The following is a 20,632-nucleotide window of genomic DNA, read 5'->3' as shown; positions in this document are numbered from 1 at the left end:
AACTGGGAATCTTGGAAACTACTCTGAATCATTTGCTTGAGAGGAGGGCTTGCAATCACAGCCAATCAGCTGAAACCCTTGGTCAAAGCAAAGTTTGCTTCAGATGCCAGCAGCTGAGTAGCACTGACAGGAAGCTGTGCAGGCATTAGGATCAATAGCAATTGATCCTGCCAAACACAGAGCCCGCAAGCTCCACTTTTGGCAGGGACCTTCATTTTCAGCCTGGCTTCAGTTTATGCTGTGCTGCAGAAGAAGAAAGGAGAGAACTGGATTGCCTGCTGATTATATGCATTGTGAGCAGGAAGTTACCCTCTGCCACAGTGCTATTTTTCTAGAAAAAGTGGTACCGGAACTCACCATGAGTGCCTCCCTTGTTCTCTTAGAATGGCAATGGCGCCCACCTGAGAGTTGCTAGAACTGAGTTCTGGCTGGAAAAAAAGGTTTGGTCTTCCACCCTATGTATTTTACTTGACTCAGGAAGCAGTTCTTTTGTACTCTTGTGATGCAGTAAGATTCAATTAACACAATGCAACTTATTTCTGAGGAAATATGAACAGAGGTGCACTATTAGTTCCTTTCTTTTTCCCAACCTCTTTTACTTCTGAATGTTTGGCCAAAGTGTGTGGCCAGATACAGTCCTCCTGGACAAGCACCCAATGGCGCATACTGCTGTGAGGAGAAGCTGTGATGTGCTGGCTGGTCCTGCACCCTCCCCTGTATCCCTCTCCTCTCTTCCTCCTTGTGCATTAGAGGACAAAGGTGTGCTGTAAGGAGTCTGCTGTACTTTGTAGGCTCCCCAGTCTCACACAAGGTAAAACCTTGCACATGAGTGAACCTTTCTCATCTTGTTTTGATGCAATTCATGTGGGGATAGTTTGGAATCCCAAACAGAACTAGAGCATAGCCCTTTCCCTCAGAGAAAGAAATCAAAGTTATACACAAATATTGCTTTTCTGGAAGTGAGAAAGAGACAGAGGCAGGCAATATTACTCACATGAAATAAAACTCCCTTAGTCAATGCACTTGGGCTCATTGGCAAGGCAGCTGACATTCCCCTGACTTGGGCAACATATTTTGCTTAAAGCAGGGGTCTTGCTGAAGCAGGCTGGGCACTGTCGACCATTGGGAGAAAGATCTTCACGTGGTGTAACTACAAACAGACAGCTGCATTCTCTTGGATGTAATCTCTCTCTCTCTCTGTGTGTGTGTGCAAGCAAGTAGTGGGCAAGCCCAGAATCCACACTGGGGAGAGAGATGCCCATATTTCCCATATTTCTACTTCTCTTTCTTCAGCCCCACCGACTGCTTGTTTGAAATGTCACAGATGTAAGTAAGGAGGTGATCATCTTCTCCACCCATTCCAGATTCAAGGATCAACCATAGATACCTCTTACACCCTTGCACTCTGCATCTGAATGGACCAAAAGACAGAATTCTATAATTTTCTTGTAACTAATTGACACATATATTTTGTTCATACAGTGCTTTTTTCTAGAAAAAGGAGGACTGGAACTGTGTTCAGGGCATAAACATTGGGACTAGCCTAGCCATATGTTTAGACAGTCGATGCAAGTTTTAATGTGATTTTATTCTATTGTAATTTAACTTTTTGGAATTTTATTTTTATTGTTTTACAATCCAGCAGTGTATAAATTTAATTAAAAAAATAAAGTGATGTGCCAAAGGATTTCCAACACTTCTACATATGTCTGCCAAGAATTTATTCCAAGTGAATGGGCCTTGAGAGGCAGTTGGCACACTTAGGATGGCCACTTCAAGGGTGACAAACTGATTACCGGCCCTGTTGGGAAACCCCTGTCCTTGGTTTACTGTCCCGAGCACTCTGACACTGAGCCCCTTCTGCTGGAGATACTGACTTTGGGTAGGAGGCAGCAGGGTTCCCAGCTCCTGTCATAGCCAAGTGTCTCCTTCCCCAAGCCCGGGAAGCATTTGCTCAACTTTGGTCAGGAGGCATGATGCTCTGACAGGGTCTGAGAGTGCTCCCACCACCTCCCCAAAGCTCACCTGGATTTGGGTTGGAGGCAGCAGGGTTGCAAGATCCTGTTTCAGTTTTATTCCTGCTTTCCCAAGCTTGGGAAGAATTTGATCAGCTTAAGAAAGGAGGTGGTCTGATGGGGTCCCCAAGGCCTCCCCCCCCCCCAAATGTGGCAGAACTATGTCCCAGCATGTTCCGCCAGAAAGAAACACTGTTTTTATAAGCCCTTGGCCTTCAGAGATGCAGATACTCACGGTGGACAGGTTCCTTATTGCACTCATCTGTTTGGCAGCAGTCCATCTTCAGCTGGAGGAATTTACCTTGAGCTGCACTGAAGCTGAAATCACCTGAGTGGCAACCTTGGGGAGGCACACATCCCCGGAAAGTTGACACTTTATACTCTGGAACTGAAAAGAACAAAAGGAAATAAATCACAAGATTCGCAAAAATTTTGGTTAATTCCCTCCAAATATAATTATTTTTACTGATACTTTCCTTTAACTACATTCTTTTTCTTCAGTGAGAAACTACATAATGCACAGTTCTTCAACCAAGAAATGAACCAAAACACAATTATCCTTCAAAATCCACAATTCTCCAACCAAACACTGCATACAAATATGCAAATATTAAGGAAAAACAAGCATAGAAACAGTGGGTGGTATTTCAGTTGTATACTCTGAGTAGGATTTAGTTGAATGCCACTCAGCTATATGAGTTCAAACAACCAACAGAGTTACTTAGTATTAGAGGGAATCATCTGATTTCTCAGATGGGCATGCAGACAAAGAGAGAACTGGAAGCTGAAACCTAGACTGACCAAGGTTCCAGGAATCATTGTGAGGCCAAGGGGCCATATAGCCCATTGTTGTGTGCTTAAATCACAGGATGCTCAGGAGAAAACGATGATGTGGCTGCTCTTGAGCCAGCAATCCCATGTATTGCTCCAAAATTCACAGCCAGTGAAAATTTCATGGCTTAGTCTTAGTGACATTGCACTCTGAGTTTCCCACCACCCTGCAAGAATTTGAAGGCAACAGGGCGTCTCTGAGGCAGGGGCGTACCAACAGGGGTGTGCTCCCCGGGAGGATCGGGTGTTGCTGATGGCACCACAGGGACGATCGGCACGTCCTAGTGGGCAGATCCCCTCGCCCCCAGGTGCACGTCGTGTTTGCCGCTCCGGGTGCCCGAGCGGCTTCCTCCCCCACTGCTCTGAGCATGACAATATGTCACACCTTTTCCTTCACAGGATGTTAGTTGGAGTAATGCAAGAAGGAGTGATAAGGTTGCCAGAAAACCATTTTTCCATTATAATATCTCATCTGGAACAGCTGGCGTAACAGCAAAGAGAGAAAGAACTTGCAGGTGCCCAAAATGGTTTGGCACCTGCACTGAATTTGTAATAATATATTTAGCTGAATGCCTTGCCTTATGATGGAAGGCAAACCAAAACCAAACCAGAGTTCACTGCTTCTGGTGTAGTGTGGACTGCTAGTTAAGACAGTGTTGGCTAATTTGTGGCCCTAAAGAATTTACTGAACTACAGCTTGCATCATCTCTAGCCATTGACTATGCTGGCTTAGGTGTTAGGGAGTGGTAGTCCAGAAATTTCTAAAGGGTCATAGGTTAGCCAACCCCAAGGTGATGCATGCCAGGTTGTCTCTGATGAAGCCTGCATGTGATGGAAAGGAAAAGGGAATGCCTTTCCGCCTTATGTGACTGAGTATGGGTGCTGAGTGTTGGACTGGAATCTGAGATGCCAGGGTTCAAATCCCCACTCAACCATGAAGCTCACTGGGTGACCATGGGGAGTCCCTGCCTCTCAGCTTAATATCCCTCACAAGGTTAAATGCATAAGAGAAGAACCATATATGCCACTTTGTGCTCCTTGGAGAAATGATGGGCTATAAAGGCATAATAATAATAATAAATAATGGTAATTTACACAAGAAAGTCATTCCTTGGGATGACCAAGAGTGAGAAGATTCAGCTCACCTATGTTGTTACTCAGAGAACCAGAGGAACAGATGTGAGTATCATTGCAGGCTTTGCTCTCGGTATTTTCACATGAGGTACTCATTTCATGACAGTAGTCACATGTAAGAAATGCCGCTGCAGAAAGGAGATAGAGGTTGGTGGAAGAGATTTCTTGAGATGGTAAAGTACTATAATGTGGAAAAAGGTGTCCTTCTTTCTAAGGAGGTGGAATGCAAAAGGGTAGGTGTGTGTTAGCTGTAATGTTCATATGAATTATTGGGTGTCATATTTAGCCAATGCAATCTTCCCTTCCATAGAGTGGCTTCTTAGAGTACCCCTATATGCACCAGCTGAAAAAAAATAGGAAAAGGAACAGAAATATCTCAATCTTGATGCATGCCAATGGTTCTATATTGTGAATTGCCCTGCTTCATGGTGTGAAAGCCTATGTATAAATAACACAGGTGTTTAAAAGCAAGAAACTACAGTGGTACCTCAGGTTACATACGCTTCAGGTTACATACGCTTCAGGTTACAGACTCCGCTAACCCAGAAATAGAGCTTCAGGTTAAGAATTTTGCTTCAGGATGAGAACAGAAATCATGCTCCGTCAGCGCGGCAGCAGCAGGAGACCCCATTTGCTAAAGTGGTGCTTCAGGTTAAGAACAGTTTCAGGTTAAGAACGGACCTCCGGAACGAATTAAGTACTTAACCAGAGGTACCACTGTACACAGGAAATCTGCTCATTTATATACCTATGTGTATTAGTTAATGAAACCCTCTATGGGAAGAGTCATATTGAGGCAGTAAAAGTCAAAGCACCAAAAACCAAAGGAGCATTAATGAAATTCTATTACAATAAGGGAGGGCAGCTGAATGAAGCTGTCCTAAAGATAATTTGTAGCAAAGTGCTTACTGAACTGCTCTATGGCACTGAAATCTGGGGGTCTGAGTCAAACTCCATTAAAGTTTTCAAAACTGCTCAGAATAAAGATTATTTTGAAGCTACACACCATACCACCAGTAATATCAACAGCTTTTATTTCTACAGAATCTAGGTGGCCAACAATTAAGAGAAGAGTGGAATGTGCTCAGTTAAAGTTTGTGTATGTGTGTGTGTGGGGGGGTGTTGTGTGTGTGTTTAAATTGCTTCTATGCCAATGCAACATTTTCCTGTGCTGTACTATATGGAATTGGGGGCCAAGTTGGTTTTGGTATTGTTAGGTTTAATCTGAAATCAAGCTAGAATTTAGTTTGTTGGTGTCTCTGGTATCTTCTCTCTCTTACATCATGGGAGTTAGCTTATATTATGGATGTCTGCTCTGTATTCTTTTATTAATACCATTGCTACAAGTTTGTCATGGCCTTTGGCTTGTTCAATAAAGTTATGAACTATACGTGAAATGCTCATTGCTGCTCTAGTACTTGAGATTTCGTCCCACTCCATCTCTCACTCACACACCGTTTCCCTATTAGTTGACTTTTGTCTTGGAAGAGAGCCTGGCTTAGGGAACACTTACTAAGGACAAGGATGTTAGAGAAGCAGGTAATGGTTGGTGTGAATGTATACACACAGAGAGAGGGGGGATTACCTTTTAATCAGGGTAGTTTATATGTTATATGTTTTTTTATTGGCTATTTTAACTATAGTGTATATTTTAATCATTCTGGATATTAAAAAAGATGCAGATTTCTTTTGTTGCTATTGTTTTCTAAATAGCACAGAAGCCATTTGGGAATGAAGCAATATATATATATTAATGAATAAATAATATATTCTAGATTGAATGGCTATCCTAAGTATCCTGAAAACTGTGGCCTTCACATTAGTATGGTTAATCAGATTCCTCCATCACAGAAATACATGTTTGCAACTGACTATACTTGGTCACCAAGGCTTAAGTGCTTAAACTTGAGTTTACTCTCCTTGGTAAGCCAGCAGTCCTGACTCTCTATTATGCTGCTATCCTGTCCTCACTCACTTTCTTGCCCAAGGAGCAAACATTTTTGCAGTCATCTAAAGATGATAATTTGACCAAACTGCGGGAGGCAGTGGAAGACAGGAGTGCCTGGTGTGCTCTTGTCCATGGGGTCACGAAGAGTCGGACACGACTAAACGACTAAACAACAACAAAGATGATAAAATGAATCCCATTGCACTGGTTCCTACTCAACTGGAGAAAGCAGGCCCAAGAGGAAGCATGTGCTCAGAAGTGTTGTCATCATTTTTGAAAGATCAGGAAACTCAGAGATGGACCAGCTAAGAGAACTGATGCAGGAAGAGGTTTTACTTTCAGATATTTATAGGCCAAGGATTCATGCTGTGGGCAACACCTGGGAACAAATGGTTCATTGAGGTCTGGGGCTCAATTGCTGGTGTCAATGACTCAGTCAATGACTTTCGAGTCAATGACTCGAAACCTCACACAGCATGGAGCCTGCTGTCTCCACAAACAACACAAACAGGATCATTCTCTCAATCACTCTTCATCACTCTGAACAGCCAAGTCGAAGGTACCAGTCAATGTGCAAAGATGCAGTTGAGGAAGCCCTTGTTGGTTCAGCTGCAGATTAGCTCAAAGGTCATTAGTGCAGCCCAGCAGTGTGATGAGCCAATGACAGTGCAGCCGTCAAATGCGGTGTAGGGATGTAAGGTTGAGGTAGAAAGTAAAAGTGTGTATGTGGAAGTAAAAGACAATGATCATCCTTATGAGGAGGCCTCCACTATGTTGTGATACCATTTATTATAGCAAGATATAGGAAGAAGAAAGTGGACAGAAATTGGTGTAGCTACCTTGCATTGAGTGTAGGCAAGGGAAGCAGTTGGAGAGAAGAAAACCTTAGACACACTACAGAATTATTGGGTTTAGGATGCCTTTCAGGGATCAGCCTGGTGGGACTTAGGGATACACTTGAGGTCTCACATCCATATTTTGGGTGAATGCTGGGGAGTGGGACCACAGTGCCTTTGCTGGGTTTACAGCCAAAGCTGACCCAGAAGTTGGTTCTTCTACTTCCATTGTTGGGGAGCCAGTGATGGAGGAAGCCTCTTAGGTACCTGGGGCAGCGCGCCCAGAGGCAGGGTGAACCACCCATAGGGGTGGGTCGAACCATCCATTGGGATGGACGGCACAGGGCACGCGGCACCCATAGGGATGGATGGGATGGGGCGCATGGCATCCATAGGGACAGGACAGGGTGCACTGTGCCCATGTGCAGCCCCCTCCATTGTTTGCTCACCTGCCTCCTTCTAGTCTTCTCCCCTGCCTGCCTGCCTCCTCTAGCCTGGAGCATAGGGTAACGGTGTGCTGCCTGCCTGCTACTCCCGACCCAGGAGGCAGGATGATCACGCCCGGCTGGAGGGGAGGTGATCTGGTGCGGTGGTCAGGCTGGGGGGTATGATCTGGCGTGGTGGCCAGGCCATCTGGTGCAATCCAGCGTTGCTGTGATTGAGCCCGAGCGGGATTTTGTCACCCTCCCCTCAGGGATGACACCTGGGGTGGGACACTCCACCACACCCACCTTGCTCTGCCTCTGTGGGGAGCCACAGTCCAATAAAACACTAAAATACAATAACTTATTAAACATTAAAAGCTTCCCTAAACAGGGCTGCCTTCAGATGCCTTCTAAACGTTTGGTAGTTATTTTTCTCTTTGACATCTGGTGGGAGGGCGTTCCACAGGGGGGTGCCACTACCGAGAAGGCCCTCTGCCTGGTTCCCTGTAAAGCCACTTCCGAGCTGGAGAGGAGGTGGGGTTGCAGGCTTCACCCCCACCCTCACATGCACGGGGGCTGGTTCACAGCCCCCGCAAGACTGAAGGGAATACTCAGCCGCGTCATCTCCCCTGCCAGCCAATTGGCTGGCTCAGGAGGCGTGGCCCGCCCTATTTAGGGCTGGCGTGGCCGAGGCTCATCCTCTTTTCACCACTCCAGCTGTTCCGGTTTCCCATCCCTCCCACCCTTTAGGCAGGCTCGCTGACATTGCTATGGACTTTGGTTGGTCGCCGTCATGGGGCCTGGTAGGAATTTTTCCACTTGGCAAATTGGCTCCAGCCATTTGGTTTTTTCACCTACCTAGTAGCAACCCGTCACAAGTATGCGGCATTGGCGGTTAGGCATTGGGAAGGAGCATTGTTAAGCAAATGAGAGGGGGGAAGGAAGCACCATCACCTCCCCCACATAGAAGGGTAGTCAAATAAAGGATTCTGGGGGGCGTGGCCCTGTCCGAAGCATATGGAGGTATGGACCTAAGGCACGCCCCCGAGCGGTGACCCTGGGGGATCTCCTAGTTGACGTGCATCAGCAGGACTCCCTCTTCTGGTGGTTAACCCTTTCCAGTCTTCATGCAATCGGGCTGAAGCCGGATAGTCGATAGGACCAATGCCTAAGCCAATACCGCTCATTCCTGTAATCAATAAAGTTGTGGTCTATTTCACCCATTAACTTGAATCATGGTGTCTTGTGTCTTTATTTCCACTGGGGGGGGGGAGGGAACTCGCCACGCAACTTGGCTTCTCGCAGTGAGGGAACCGCCAGAAGGCCCTCGGCGCTGGACCTCAGTGTCCGGGCAGAACGGTGGAGGTGGAGACGCTCCTTCAGGTATAGTGGACCGAGGCCGTTTAGGGCTTTAAAGGTCAGCACCAACACTTTGAATTGTGCTCAGAAATGTACTGGGAGCCAGTGTAGAATGGATGGAGAGATGAAGATATCCTGAGCTGGCAGAGATAGAGTGGGGAGAGAAAAGACTCTGTAAAATTTGGAGTGAATTTAGAGGGGAAAGTAAAGGTAAAGTTATTCCTTTCATTACATCCTTGACCTGCCAGTTACAATGAAACTCTTCCTCTGGCTTCTCCCCAGGCTGCTCTCCCTTGTGTTATTACCCCATCCTATCATTCCTGCTTGTTGGTAAGCTTGCAAGTATAATATCAGTTGTAGTAGATGCTTGTCTGTACTGTGTTTAATATGTGGATTACCAAGATGGGGCAGAACAAATCACCACCTCTGTTTTGACACAAGCCACCTACTTTATTTTGGGCAAGCCCCAAATCCATCTCAGACAGACACTTTGGCTCAGCGTAAAAATATGACTCTGATGAACTCTTCAGACCTCTAGTTACAATTAGCAGAGGTTTATAATGAGAGTACTTGTTGATAAATGAGGAATTATTTTAATGTGCCCGTGTCTAACTGAGCACATTGTATTTGGTTAGGAGATTTTTTCATTTTCTCTTTGAAGAGGGCTCCACTTGCTTCTGTCACCGTCTCCCATTACAAGGACATGGTTCAAACCCAGGAACCCCTGATTATGTGAATCCATTCAAATCCTATTTCAATTTGTCTCCCAGTGTCTGTCAAATTTGTCCCTCGGGGGTATCGTAGCCTCCGCTACGACCGAGCTACTCCTCCGGTCAAGGCCTTCATTCTCTCCTCTGACGATAATTAACGACCTGAGCCTTTGATGAGGCTCCAGGCACATTCCCAATACGCAGAGTATCCAGCACGCAGGGAAGGAGCTGAGATAGTATGAGCTACATGGCTAAGAGTTTTATTCCTAACTACGCAGACAGTAAGAATTTATATCCTCTCTCTGTGGAAGGCAGAGAGCAACTGAAAAACAAAGGAACAGGAAACCAGTAAACATCACATCTGTCTCCTGTCCTCCATGAGACTTCCAACAGTCTGGAATCCCTGGAATGTAAACAGAGTCCTGTGACTCCAAGCAACTGCACAGTGGCAACACACAGAAACCTAACAAGGGAGTCCCTATTTTATGTAAGTCATAGGGCTCCCCCTACTGGTGGTTTACCCTGCAGACTGGCGGGAATCAAGATATAGCCTGGCCTAAGCTAAACAATGCCTAAGCTAAACCACCCGCATCTGTAAACAATAAAGCTGTGGCCTATTTGAACGCATAAACCAAAATAATTGTGTCTGTGTAAATATTGTCCGTAAGGGTCGCAAGGCCTTGGCATGCAAGTGGGGCTGAACAAAGTAACATATAAATTCTCATTTTTTACTTCAAATGCCCTTTCTCAGCATTCTACTCATTCTGCATATATAAAACAAAGAGATACAGAATACAGATTCAATGTGCCAGATGAGTTTATTTTTTTATGATGAATTTCCCCAATTGTGAAAAAGAAAACCCATGAGGCCTGAACTCCTCCTCTCACCACTAGGCTCCCGATTTCTTCTGCAGCTACCATGAATGGTGGAATTAACAAGGAGGAGAGCTTTGCTGTCTTGTATCTACCCTTCAAGATCAATTTGCTTTGATGATATTGTAGCATTCCAGCATTTTGCTTTAATTCCTTGGACTAGCAGGTGACCATATTCAAAGTTTTTTCCATCAAGGGCACACAAGTCTTCAGTTGCACAGCCTTTGAATTGGAGTCTATTAGCTGTCTTATTACGATCTGTGTAATAAAAAGGAGAAGCTTTGCATGAGTTCTGGGGCCTTGGGGATAAGGATGACTGTGATTATTAAAGCTCAGTATGTTTACAACCCTGTAGGATTAATCTGACAGCCAACTATCACTAGTCTTACCTTGTGAGCCAAATTAAACCCACCAGGTGGCCTAATGTGACCATTCTACCCAAGCAACATCCACTTGACTTACACTAACACTGCATTACATGAGATATGTGGCAGGTAAATTCACTGCAGCAGCAGAACAACTGGGAATCTTGGAAACTACTCTGAATCATTTGCTTGAGAGGAGGGCTTGCAGTCACAGCTAATCAGCTGAACCCCTTGTTCAAAGCAAAGTTTGCTTCCAATGTTCTGCAGCTAAGTGGCACCAACAGGAAGCTGTGCTGGCATTGGGATCAAGTTCTCAATATTACAGTTGATCCCTGCCAAACACAGAGCCTGCAAGCTCCACTTTTGGCAGGGACCTTCCTTTTCAGTCTGTCTTGAGTCTATGCTGTGCTGTAAAAGAAGAAAGGAGAGAACTGGATTGCCTGCTGATTATTTGCTTTGAATTTGAGTTTCCTGGCTAACACCATGATGATGCATTGTGAACAGGAAGTTACCCTCTGCCATTGTGCTATTTTTCTAGAAAAAGAGGTGCTCAACATGAGTGTCTCCCTTGTTCTCTTAGAATGGCAATGGGGCCTACCTGAGAGTTGCTGGAAATGAGTTTTGGCTGAAAAAAAGCCCTGGTCTCCCACCCCATGTATTTTGCTAGACTAAGGCTGCAGTTCTTTTGCACACTTGTGATGCTGTAAGTTTCAATAAACACAATGCAACTTATTTATGAAGATAGATGAAGAGAGATGCACTAGTAGTGCCCTCCTTTCTCCCAGCCTCCTTTACTTTTGAATGTTTGGCCAAGGTGGATGGGTACTTCTGGACCAGCACCCAATGGTGCATACTGTTGTGAGGAGAAGCAGTGATGTGCTGGCCGGTCCTGCACCCTCCCTTGTACCCCTCTGCTCTGATGCACCTTGTGCATTTGAGGACAAAGGTGTGCTGTAAGGAGTGTGCTGTACTTTTGTAGGCTTCCCAGTCTCACACAAGGTAAAACCCTACCCTTGAGTGAGCCTGTCCCCTCCAGTTCTTATGCAATTCATATGCAGATAGTATGGAATCCAGAACAGGACTAGAGTATTGCCCTTTCCCTCAGAGAAAGAAATCAAAGCTATACACACCTATCATAAATAAAATGCAAAATAATATCAGTCATTACTTTTCTTGAAGTGAGAAAGAGACAGAGAAGAGCTGAGTTTCTTGCCCCATTGGCAATATTACTCACATAACATCCTACTAGAATAATTAATGCACTTGGTCTCATTGGCAAGGCAGCTGACAGTCCCCTCACGTGGGCATCCTGTTTTGCCGGAAAAATCGGTCTTTCTGAAGCAGGCTGGGCACTGTCGACCATTGGGGGAAAGATCTTCACGTGGTGTAACTACCAAAATAAAAACCTACAGTCAGCATATGGATACACTTCATTCCCCAGTCTCTTTATTGTACCTTTATTTTGATTTTTTTTCATGCCTTTTAGTAACTTCTGACCCTAGCTGGACATGCTACCTCCACATCGTGTCCTACATTTGCCATCAACTTTGCCGAACAGGCACCTCTGCTGAGCATCTATAAAAAATGTTTTTGTCTTTCACCTTTTGTCATGCACACTATTTTTTGTGTATTTTCTGGAGTTCTCACATGGTAGAAATGTATCAGGCTAGCTATCTGCTCTCTGATTCTAACTCTCTGTATCTGAAGGTACAGACAGCTGCATTCTCTTGGATGTAATCTCTCTCTCTCTCTCTCTCTCTGTGTGTGTGTGTGTGTGTGTGTGCGCGCGCACAAGCAAGTAGTGGGCAGGCCCAGAATCCACACTGGGGAGAGCAATGCCCATGTTTCCCATATTTCTACTTCTCTTCCTTCAGCCCCACTGACTGCTTGTTTGAAATGTGATAGATGTATGTAAGGAAGTGATCATCTACTCCACTCATTCCAGATTCAAGGATCAACCATAGATACTTCTTAGTCCCTTGCACCCTGCATCTGAATGGACCAAAAGACAGAATTCTATACTTTTCTTGTAACTAATTGACACACTGTATATCATTGGTTCATACAGTGCTTTTTTTCTAGAAACAAAAGTGAGTGCCTGCTATAAACATTGAGACAAGCCTATCCATGCTTATACAATAGATGCAAGTTTTAATATGCTTTTATTTTATTGTTATTTTAACTTTTTTGGATTTTTATTTTTATTTTTTTACAATCAAGCAGTGTATTTAATTTAATTTAATTTAATTAAATAAAGTCAAAGGATTTCTAACACTTCTACAAATGTCTACTCAGAAGATACTCCAAGTGAATGGGCCTTGAAAGGCAGTTGGCACACCTACAATGCCTCAAGGGTGGCAAACCGATTACCAGCCCCACAGGGAAGCCCCTGTCCTTGACTTACTGGCCTGAGCACTCTGACACCGAGCCCCCTCTACCGGAGATGGGTGGCTTTGGGTAGGAGAAAGCAAGGTTCCTGGCTACTGTCATAGCCTAGTGCCTCCTTCCCTAAGTCTGGGAAGCATTGCTCAGCTTAGGTAAGTTGGTGTGGTGCTCTTATGGGGCCAAGAGTGCTCCCACCACCTTCCCAAAGCCCATCTGGATTTGGGAAGGAGGCAGCAGGTTCCAGGATCCTGTCTAAGACTCATGCCTGCTTTCCCAAGCATGGGGAGAATTTGCCCAGCTTAGGAAAGGAGGTGATCTGATGGGGTCCCAGAGCCCTCCTGCATCCTTCCCCCCAAAAGGTGGCAGAACTGTGTTCCATCATGTTCTGCCAGAAAAAGCACTGTTTTTATAAGCCCTTAACCTTCAGAGATGCAGATACTCACGGTGGACAGGTTCCTTGTTGCACTCATTTGTTTGGCAGCAGACCATCTTCAGCTGGAGGAATTTACCTTGAGCTGCACTGAAGCTGAAATCACCTGAGTGGCAAAGATTGGAATAAATACATCCCTGGAAAGTTGACACTTCATAATCTGGAACTGAAAAGAGCAAAAGGAAATAAATCACAAGATCTGCAAAAACTCTGGTTAATTCCCTCTAAATGTATATATTTTCAATGATACTTCCCTTTTACTACATTTTATTCTTCAGTGAGAAACTATATAATGCACAGTTTTTGAACCAAGAAAATGAACCAAAACACGATTATCCTTCTAAATCCACAAGTCTCTTATGTTTCTTAAGCCTTGCTGACCCCTGACTTAGTTGAATGCCACCCAGCTACATGAGTTAAAACAACCAACAGAGTTACTTTGTATTAGGCAAAAGGGTTTGCAACTGCATGAAAATATTTTTGAGGAGAAAATTGCTCTTAAATGGTGGTACATTTTAACGAGTTATTTATTTATTTACTTATTTACTGTGCAGAAATTGAAGTTTGGGGAGAATGAGAAAGTGAGAGTAACAAAAATTGACAAATTCACCTACCCTTAGCAGAGACTGGAATAGATCTGTCTGTCTGGAAGATTCTAGTTGAAAGATGTAGCAGATGAAAAAGTCACCTGATTTCTCAGATGGGCATGCAAGCAAGGTGAGAACTGAAAGCTGAAACCTAGAAATGACCAATGTCCCAGGAACTATTATGAAGCCAAAGGACCATATGGCCCTTCATTGCAGTCTTAAATCACAAGACGCTCAAGATAAAATGAAGATGTGGCTGCTCTTGAGCCAACAATCCCATGAATTGCTCCAAAATTCACAGACAGTGAAGATGCATGGCTTAGTCTTAGTGTCATTGAACAGTGAGTGTCCCACCACCCTGCAAAAATTTGAAGGGGGCGGGGTCTCTGAGGATGACATCATATCACACCTCTTCTTTCACAGGATGTTAGTAGGAGTAATGCAAGAAGGAGAGATAGGGTAGCTAGTATACCTTTCCCCCCGTTGTAATATCTCATCTGGAACAGCTGGCGTGAGAGCAAAGAGAGAAATAACTTGTAGGTGCCCAAAATGATCCTTGCATTGAATTTGTAATAATATATTAAACTTAATACCTTGCCTTATGATGGAAGGCAAACCAAAACCAAACCAGAGTTCACTGCTTCTGGTGTAGGTGGACTGCTAGTAAATGCAGTGATGGCTAATTTGTGGCTAATAATAATAATAATAATAATAATAATAATAATAATAATAATTTCGTATTGCAGCCTCCCTGGCCAAAGTCGGGCTCAGAGTGGCTAACAACAGGTAAAAATAGCACAGTGTACATAAAATAGCACAGTCAATTAATTAAAATACATTCTAGAATCAGTTCAGAATCAAATTAATGGCAACCATCGAGTTAGAGTTCTATGAAGATTACAGAAGGGGGAGGTCAGACTGTGCCTTGGTCAAAGGCCTGGTGGAACAGCTCTGTCTTGCAGGCCTGCGGAAAGATGTCAAGTCCCTAATTTCTTGTAGTAGAGTGTTCCACCAGATCAGGGCCACAGCTGAAAAAGCCCTGGTTCTGGCCAAGGCCAGTCTAACCTCCCTGTGGCCCGGAATCTCCCCCCAAAATTTATTTGAATACTGTAAGGTCCTCCGTGGGACATACCAGGAGAGGTGGTCCCGTAGGTACAAGGGTCCTAGGCCATATATGGCTTTAAAGGTTAAAACCAGCACCTTAAACCTGATCCTGTACTCCACCAGGAGCTAGTGCAGCTGGTATAGCACTGGGTGAATGTGATCCCACTGTGAGGACCCCATAAGGAGTCTCGCCGCTGCATTCTGCACTCGCTGGAGTTTCTGGGTCAGTCTCAAGGGCAGCCCCAAGTAGAGTGAGTTACAATAAGCAAAGAATTTACTGAACTACAGCTTGCACCATCTCTATCAATTGACCACGCTGGCTGAGGTGGATGGGAGCAGTAGTCCAGAAATTTCTAAAGGGCCAAAACCCCAGCCTGATGCATGCCAGGTTCTCTCTGATGAAGCCTGCATGTGATGGAAAGAGAAAAGGAAGGCTGGAGTAAGGTTATGTGGCTGAGTATTGATGCTGAGTGTTGGACTAGACTAGAATCTGAGATGCCAGGGTTCAAATCCCCACTTAGCCATGAAGCTCACTGAGTGACCTTGGGGAGTCCCTGCCTCTCAGCTTAATATCCCTCACAAGGTGAAATGCATAAGAGAAGAACCATATATGCCACCTTGTGCTCCTTGGAGAAAAGTTGGGATATAAAGGCAATAAATAAATAATAAATAATGCTAATTTACACAAGAAACTCATTCCTTGAAGTGACCAAAAGTAAGTGAGAAGATTCAGCTCACCTATGTTGTTATGCAGAGCACCAGAGGAACAGGTTTGATCATCACGGCAGCCATGACTTCCTGGAGCTTCACATGAGGTACTATTTTCATGACAGTGGGTACATGTCAGAGATGTTGCTGCACAAAGGAGATAGAGGTTGGTGCAAGAGATTTCTTGAGATGGTAAAGTAGTACAATGTGTTCTTCTTCTTAAGGAGGTGTCATGCAAAAGGGTAAATATGTGTTAGGTGTAATGTTCATATTAATTATTTGGTGCCATATTTAGCCAATGCAACCTTCCCTTCCATAAAGTAGCTTCTTATGCACCGGCTGGAAAAAAAAAAAGGAAAAGGAGCAGAAATATCTCAATCTTGATGCATGCCAATGATTCTATATTGTGAACTGCCCAGCGTCATGGTGTGAAAGCCTATCTATAAACAACACAGACCACAGTCAAAAGTAAAAAAAATGATGTTTAGAGCAAGAAGCTATAGAAGAAACCTGCTCATTTATATACCTGGGTTTAAAGGGAAGGGAAGGGAAGGGAAGGGAAGGGAAGGGAAGGGAAGGGAAGGGAAGGGAAGGGAAAGTCCAGTCAAAGGTGACTATGGAGTTGTGGCGCTCATCTCACTTTTAGGATGAGGGAACCGGCGTTTGTCCACAGACAGCTTTCGGGATCATGTGGCCAGCATGACTAAACCACTTCTGGTGCAACAAAACACCATGACAGAAGCCAGAGTGCACTGAAACACTGTTTACCTTCCTGCCGCAGCAGTACCTATTTATATACTGTACTTGCACTGGCGTGCTTTCGAAATGCTAGGTTGGCAGGAGCTGGGAGAGAGCAATGGGAGCTCATCCCGTCACAGGGATTCAAACCACCGACCTTCTGATCAGCAAGCCCAAGAGGCTCAGTGGTTTAGACCACAGTGCCACCCATATCCCTTGGTGTACTCTTTAGTGAAACATTCTCTGGGAAGAGTAATATTGAGCCGTGAAAGTCAAAGCACTGAAAACCAAAGGAGCATTAATGAAATTCTATTACAATAAGGGAGGGCAGCTAAATGAACCTGCCCTAAAGATACTTGGTAGCATAGTGCTTACTGAAATGCTATTTGACACTGAAATATGGGGGGCAGAGTCAAACTCCATTAAAGTTTTAGAAACTGTCTTTTTCAGTTTGATTTCTTTTGTGAGACCATATTGGCTTCTTGGAGTGCCCTTCTATGCACCAGCTGGAAAAAAATAATAGGAAAGGAAATTAGATAAAATTACTACCGGTATATGTTGTTTTGATGATTGTAAGGTTTAATGTGAAATCAAGCTAGAATTGTCATGGCCTTTGGCTAGAGAAATAAAGTTATGAACTTTATGTGAAATGCTCATTGCTGCTCCAGTACTTGAGATTTTCTCCCATTCTATCTCTCACTCACACACCATTTAATCAGGGTAGTTTTTATGTTAAGGGTTTATTATTGGCTATTTTAACTATGGTGTATATTTTAATCATTCTGGATTTTAACAAAGATGCAGATTTCTTTTGTTGCTGTTTTCTAAATAGCACAGAAGCCATTTGGGAATGAAGCAATACATATATTAATGAATAAATGAATAAATAATAATAAATTCTAGATCGAATGGCTATCTTAAGTATCTTGGAAACTGTAGCTTTCACTTATTAGCATGATTATTCTGATTCCTCTGCCACATAAATAAATGTTTACAACTGACTATACTTGGTCACCAAGGCTTAAGTGTTTAAACTCTTGAGTTTACTCCCTTTGGTTAGCCAGCAGTCCTTACTCTCTTTTATATTGATATCCTGTCCTCACCCACATTCCCACCCAAGGAGCAAACATTTTTGCAGGCATCTAAAGAATCCCATTGCACTGATTGCTACTCACCTGGAGAAAGCAGGCCCAAGAGGAGGCATGTGCTCAGAAGTGTTTTCATCATTTTTGAAAGACCGGGAGACTCAAAAGAGATGGACCAGGGAAGAGGAATGATGCAAGTAGAGGCTTACATGGAGATATTTATAGGCCAAGGATTCACGCTGTGGGCAACATGTAGGAACAAATGGTTCCCTAAGGTCTGGGAGTGGGGGCTGTGTGTTTGCCAAGAAGACACAGAGGGACATAGCGTAAATCAAAGCTCAGTGTTGAATTGGCTTAATTAATTCTCTTTCATTTCATTAGCTCTTGCCAAAAACTTTTCAGCATTTCCCTCCTATGGCATTAATGTGTGATTTAAATTGTAATGTTACCAAAGAAAGAATCTAGAGACTACAAAGGCAAGGGCAAAACCAAGATGCAACCTGCAAAGAAACTCACATACTGTATTTTACCTTGTATAAGACTATATTTTCCTTCATATTTTTAAAGTTTGAAATTGGGGGTCATCCTATACACGGAATAGGGGTCATCTAATACATGGGGGTGTCCTATAAACAGAAAAAAATACAGTATCCCCCACCACAGGATTCCTCTTCTGAGAAGGAGGAAGGTTTGGATATTAGATTGTTCTTGGTAAGACTGTAAGGAGGAAAGTAATCCGCAGCTAAGAAGTGTAGCCCTCAGCCTTCAACATCTAAGAAAACCCTTAACCCATCATGGCTTCATATTGCATGGATGTACTGGAGGCTTCAACCAGTAAGACTGATTCTCCTGCCATGGAAGTGGTCACCCTCCCCTAGGGAAAAAGGGATGGCAAGTGAGCTCAGCTGCTGGTGTCAATGACTCAGAAGTGTACTTGGTGAGAATTGAAATCTCACACAGCATGGAGCTAGCTGTCTCCACAAACAACACAAACAAGACAATACTCTCAATCACTCTTCATCACTCTGAACCAGTCAAGTGGAAAGTGTGCAAAGATGCAGTTGAGGAAGCCCTTGTTGGTTCAGCTGCAGATTAGCTCAAAGGTCATTAGTGCAGCCCAGCAGAGGGATGAGCCAATGGCAGTGAAGCAGTCAAATGGGGTGTGGGGATGTAAAGTTGAGATAGAGAGTAAAAATATGTATGTGGAAGTAAAGGACAATGATCCTCCTTATGAGGAGGCCTCCACTATGTTGTGATACCATTTACAGTGTTACATCGGGTTAAGAACATAATTCGTTTTGGAGGTCTGTTCTTAACCTGAAACTGTTCTTAACCTGAAACTGTTCTTAACCTGAAGCACCACTTTAGTTAATGGGGTCTCCTACTGCTGCTGCGCTGCCGCTGCACAATTTCTTTTCTCATCCTGAAACAAAGTTCTTTTGCTTATTACCCAAGGTAATATTTCTGGGTTAGCGGAGTCTGTAACCTGAAGCATATGTAACCAGAAGCGCATGTAACCTGAGGTACCACTGTATTATAGAGAGATATAGGAAGAAGAAAGTGGAAAGAAATTGGTGTGTCTACCTTGCATTGAGTCTGGGCAAGGGAGGTAGTTGGAGAGAAGAAAACATTAGGCACACTCTGGAATTATTGGGTTTAGGATACTTTTTAGGGATCAGCCTGTGCTTCGTTCCTCATGGGGCTTAGGGGTACATTTTAGGTCTCACATGCATATTTTGGGTGAATACTGGACAGTGGGACCAAGGTTGCCTTGCTGGGTTTACAACCAAAGCTCACCCAGGAGTTGGTTCTTCTACTTCCATGGTTGGGGAGCCACAGTCTGTGGCTTTCTTACGAGCCTGGGAGTCTGTAGGAATGCTTCCCTACCAGTGCTATATAAAATCTTCAACTGCCTGTAGTTTCTTAATAAAATTTAATGTGGTTTGCAGTTCCTTCAGGAAATGGATATGAGACCAACTTACAGTCACATCAGGATTAGAAACCTTAGAGTACATTTTCCACATATGATTTGTTTCCCCCTATAAAATTCATGCTTCTTAAGTTATAATTTTAAAAGATGCCATACTGAAATCCCCTTATTTTTTGTCTTGCCCCTTTTCCATTTTCCTAATGCAACGTGTATAGAAACCTACAATCTGCTCCTTTCAGACATTATTGTTTCATGAGCAGGACCCCTAAAAGTCTTTCATTTTATTGGTTGTTGGTTTTTTTTGGTTTTTTTGTTTAAGAATGATGGGTTTTAATTGGAAAACAGGGTGTATTTACCATGAGTCATTGTTTTTGCCTTTGCTTTTGTTTTATGTGGTGTCTAACTTGGTTGGAAAGAGCATATATTTTTTATCATCTTCCAGGCCCCAGAAAAAAGCACTGCTGAGGTGGTAAAACTAGGCATTGCTCAGGGATATAGACAGGTGCCAGGGTTCTGAAATTTCATTCCTCCTTGTTCCAATTGCATCACATTGCTGGCAAAGAGTGAAGATACTTGGAGTCATCTGATCTGCTTGCCTTTAGCCACGTTGCCTTTAATTGAATAAAACTAGAAGTTTACACCCACCTCACTACCCATCTTCAGTACAACCTCATCTATATGCATTATATTTCTCTATTAACTGGAAACCTTTTATATTTTCTGATACCTGAACCATTTTTACCAATGTATATTTTATTGGCTTTCAAAAATGTATAACAACAACAACAACAACAACAACAACAACAACAACAACAACACTAAGCAGCTACACAAAATCAGAATATGCCACCCTTTCTGCATTCTCTCCAGCTAACACATAAGTATCCATATTTTTCAAACAGTTGTTCTTTTTTAAGATTTTCTACAAAATTCTCCTACGTTATTTCATCAGCATTGTATGAAAGCATCCATCCAGACTGTAGTCATCTTCAGCTAAAGCATCAAGCAGGTGACGACATCCAGATTTGTGGTGATTCTGCTGACAACACATTGCTTAGATGCTTTTAGCCAGGATACGAAGTAAATGGCCACAGGATGGCATAAAATGCATACGTTGTTTATTTCTTCTCAGCACTGTTACTGTCAGGGAACTGCCATCTGAGACGCAG

The 20,632-nt window shown here is 43.6% G+C and overlaps 1 protein-coding gene across 1 annotated transcript; it reads right to left on the bottom strand.

Annotated features, from left to right (window-relative positions):
* Positions 1-10,222: 10,222 nt before the first annotated feature.
* LOC128419169 (phospholipase A2 inhibitor gamma subunit B-like) lies at positions 10,223-17,675 on the bottom strand. Its single transcript, XM_053399584.1, has 5 exons — positions 17,624-17,675; positions 15,741-15,857; positions 13,325-13,477; positions 11,731-11,886; positions 10,223-10,389 (listed from the first exon to the last, which is right to left on the bottom strand). Exons 1-5 carry the CDS (start codon positions 17,673-17,675, stop codon positions 10,223-10,225), a joined length of 645 nt encoding a protein of 214 aa, XP_053255559.1.
* Between the last annotated feature and the right edge of the window lie 2,957 nt (positions 17,676-20,632).

The sequence above is a fragment of the Podarcis raffonei genome, chromosome 8 (assembly GCF_027172205.1).
Source record: "Podarcis raffonei isolate rPodRaf1 chromosome 8, rPodRaf1.pri, whole genome shotgun sequence".
In the NCBI taxonomy this organism is placed as follows: domain Eukaryota; kingdom Metazoa; phylum Chordata; class Lepidosauria; order Squamata; family Lacertidae; genus Podarcis; species Podarcis raffonei.
The sequence above is the reverse complement of the archived record's forward strand: the minus strand, read 5'-3'. Positions and strand labels throughout refer to the sequence as shown.

What these genes read in the sequence shown, in the direction of transcription:
- LOC128419169 (XM_053399584.1), bottom strand. Translation starts at nt 17,675, where the DNA reads ATGATGAAAACACTTCTGAGCACATGCCTCCTCTTGGGCCTGCTTTCT. An exon ending in CTTGGGCCTGCTTTCTCCAG is followed by an intron (nt 15,858 to 17,623) that starts GTGAGTAGCAAT and finishes TCCTTTGTGCAG; the next exon opens with CAACATCTCTGACATGTACC. An exon ending in CAACAAGGAACCTGTCCACC is followed by an intron (nt 11,887 to 13,324) that starts GTGAGTATCTGC and finishes TTATTTTGGTAG; the next exon opens with TTACACCACGTGAAGATCTT.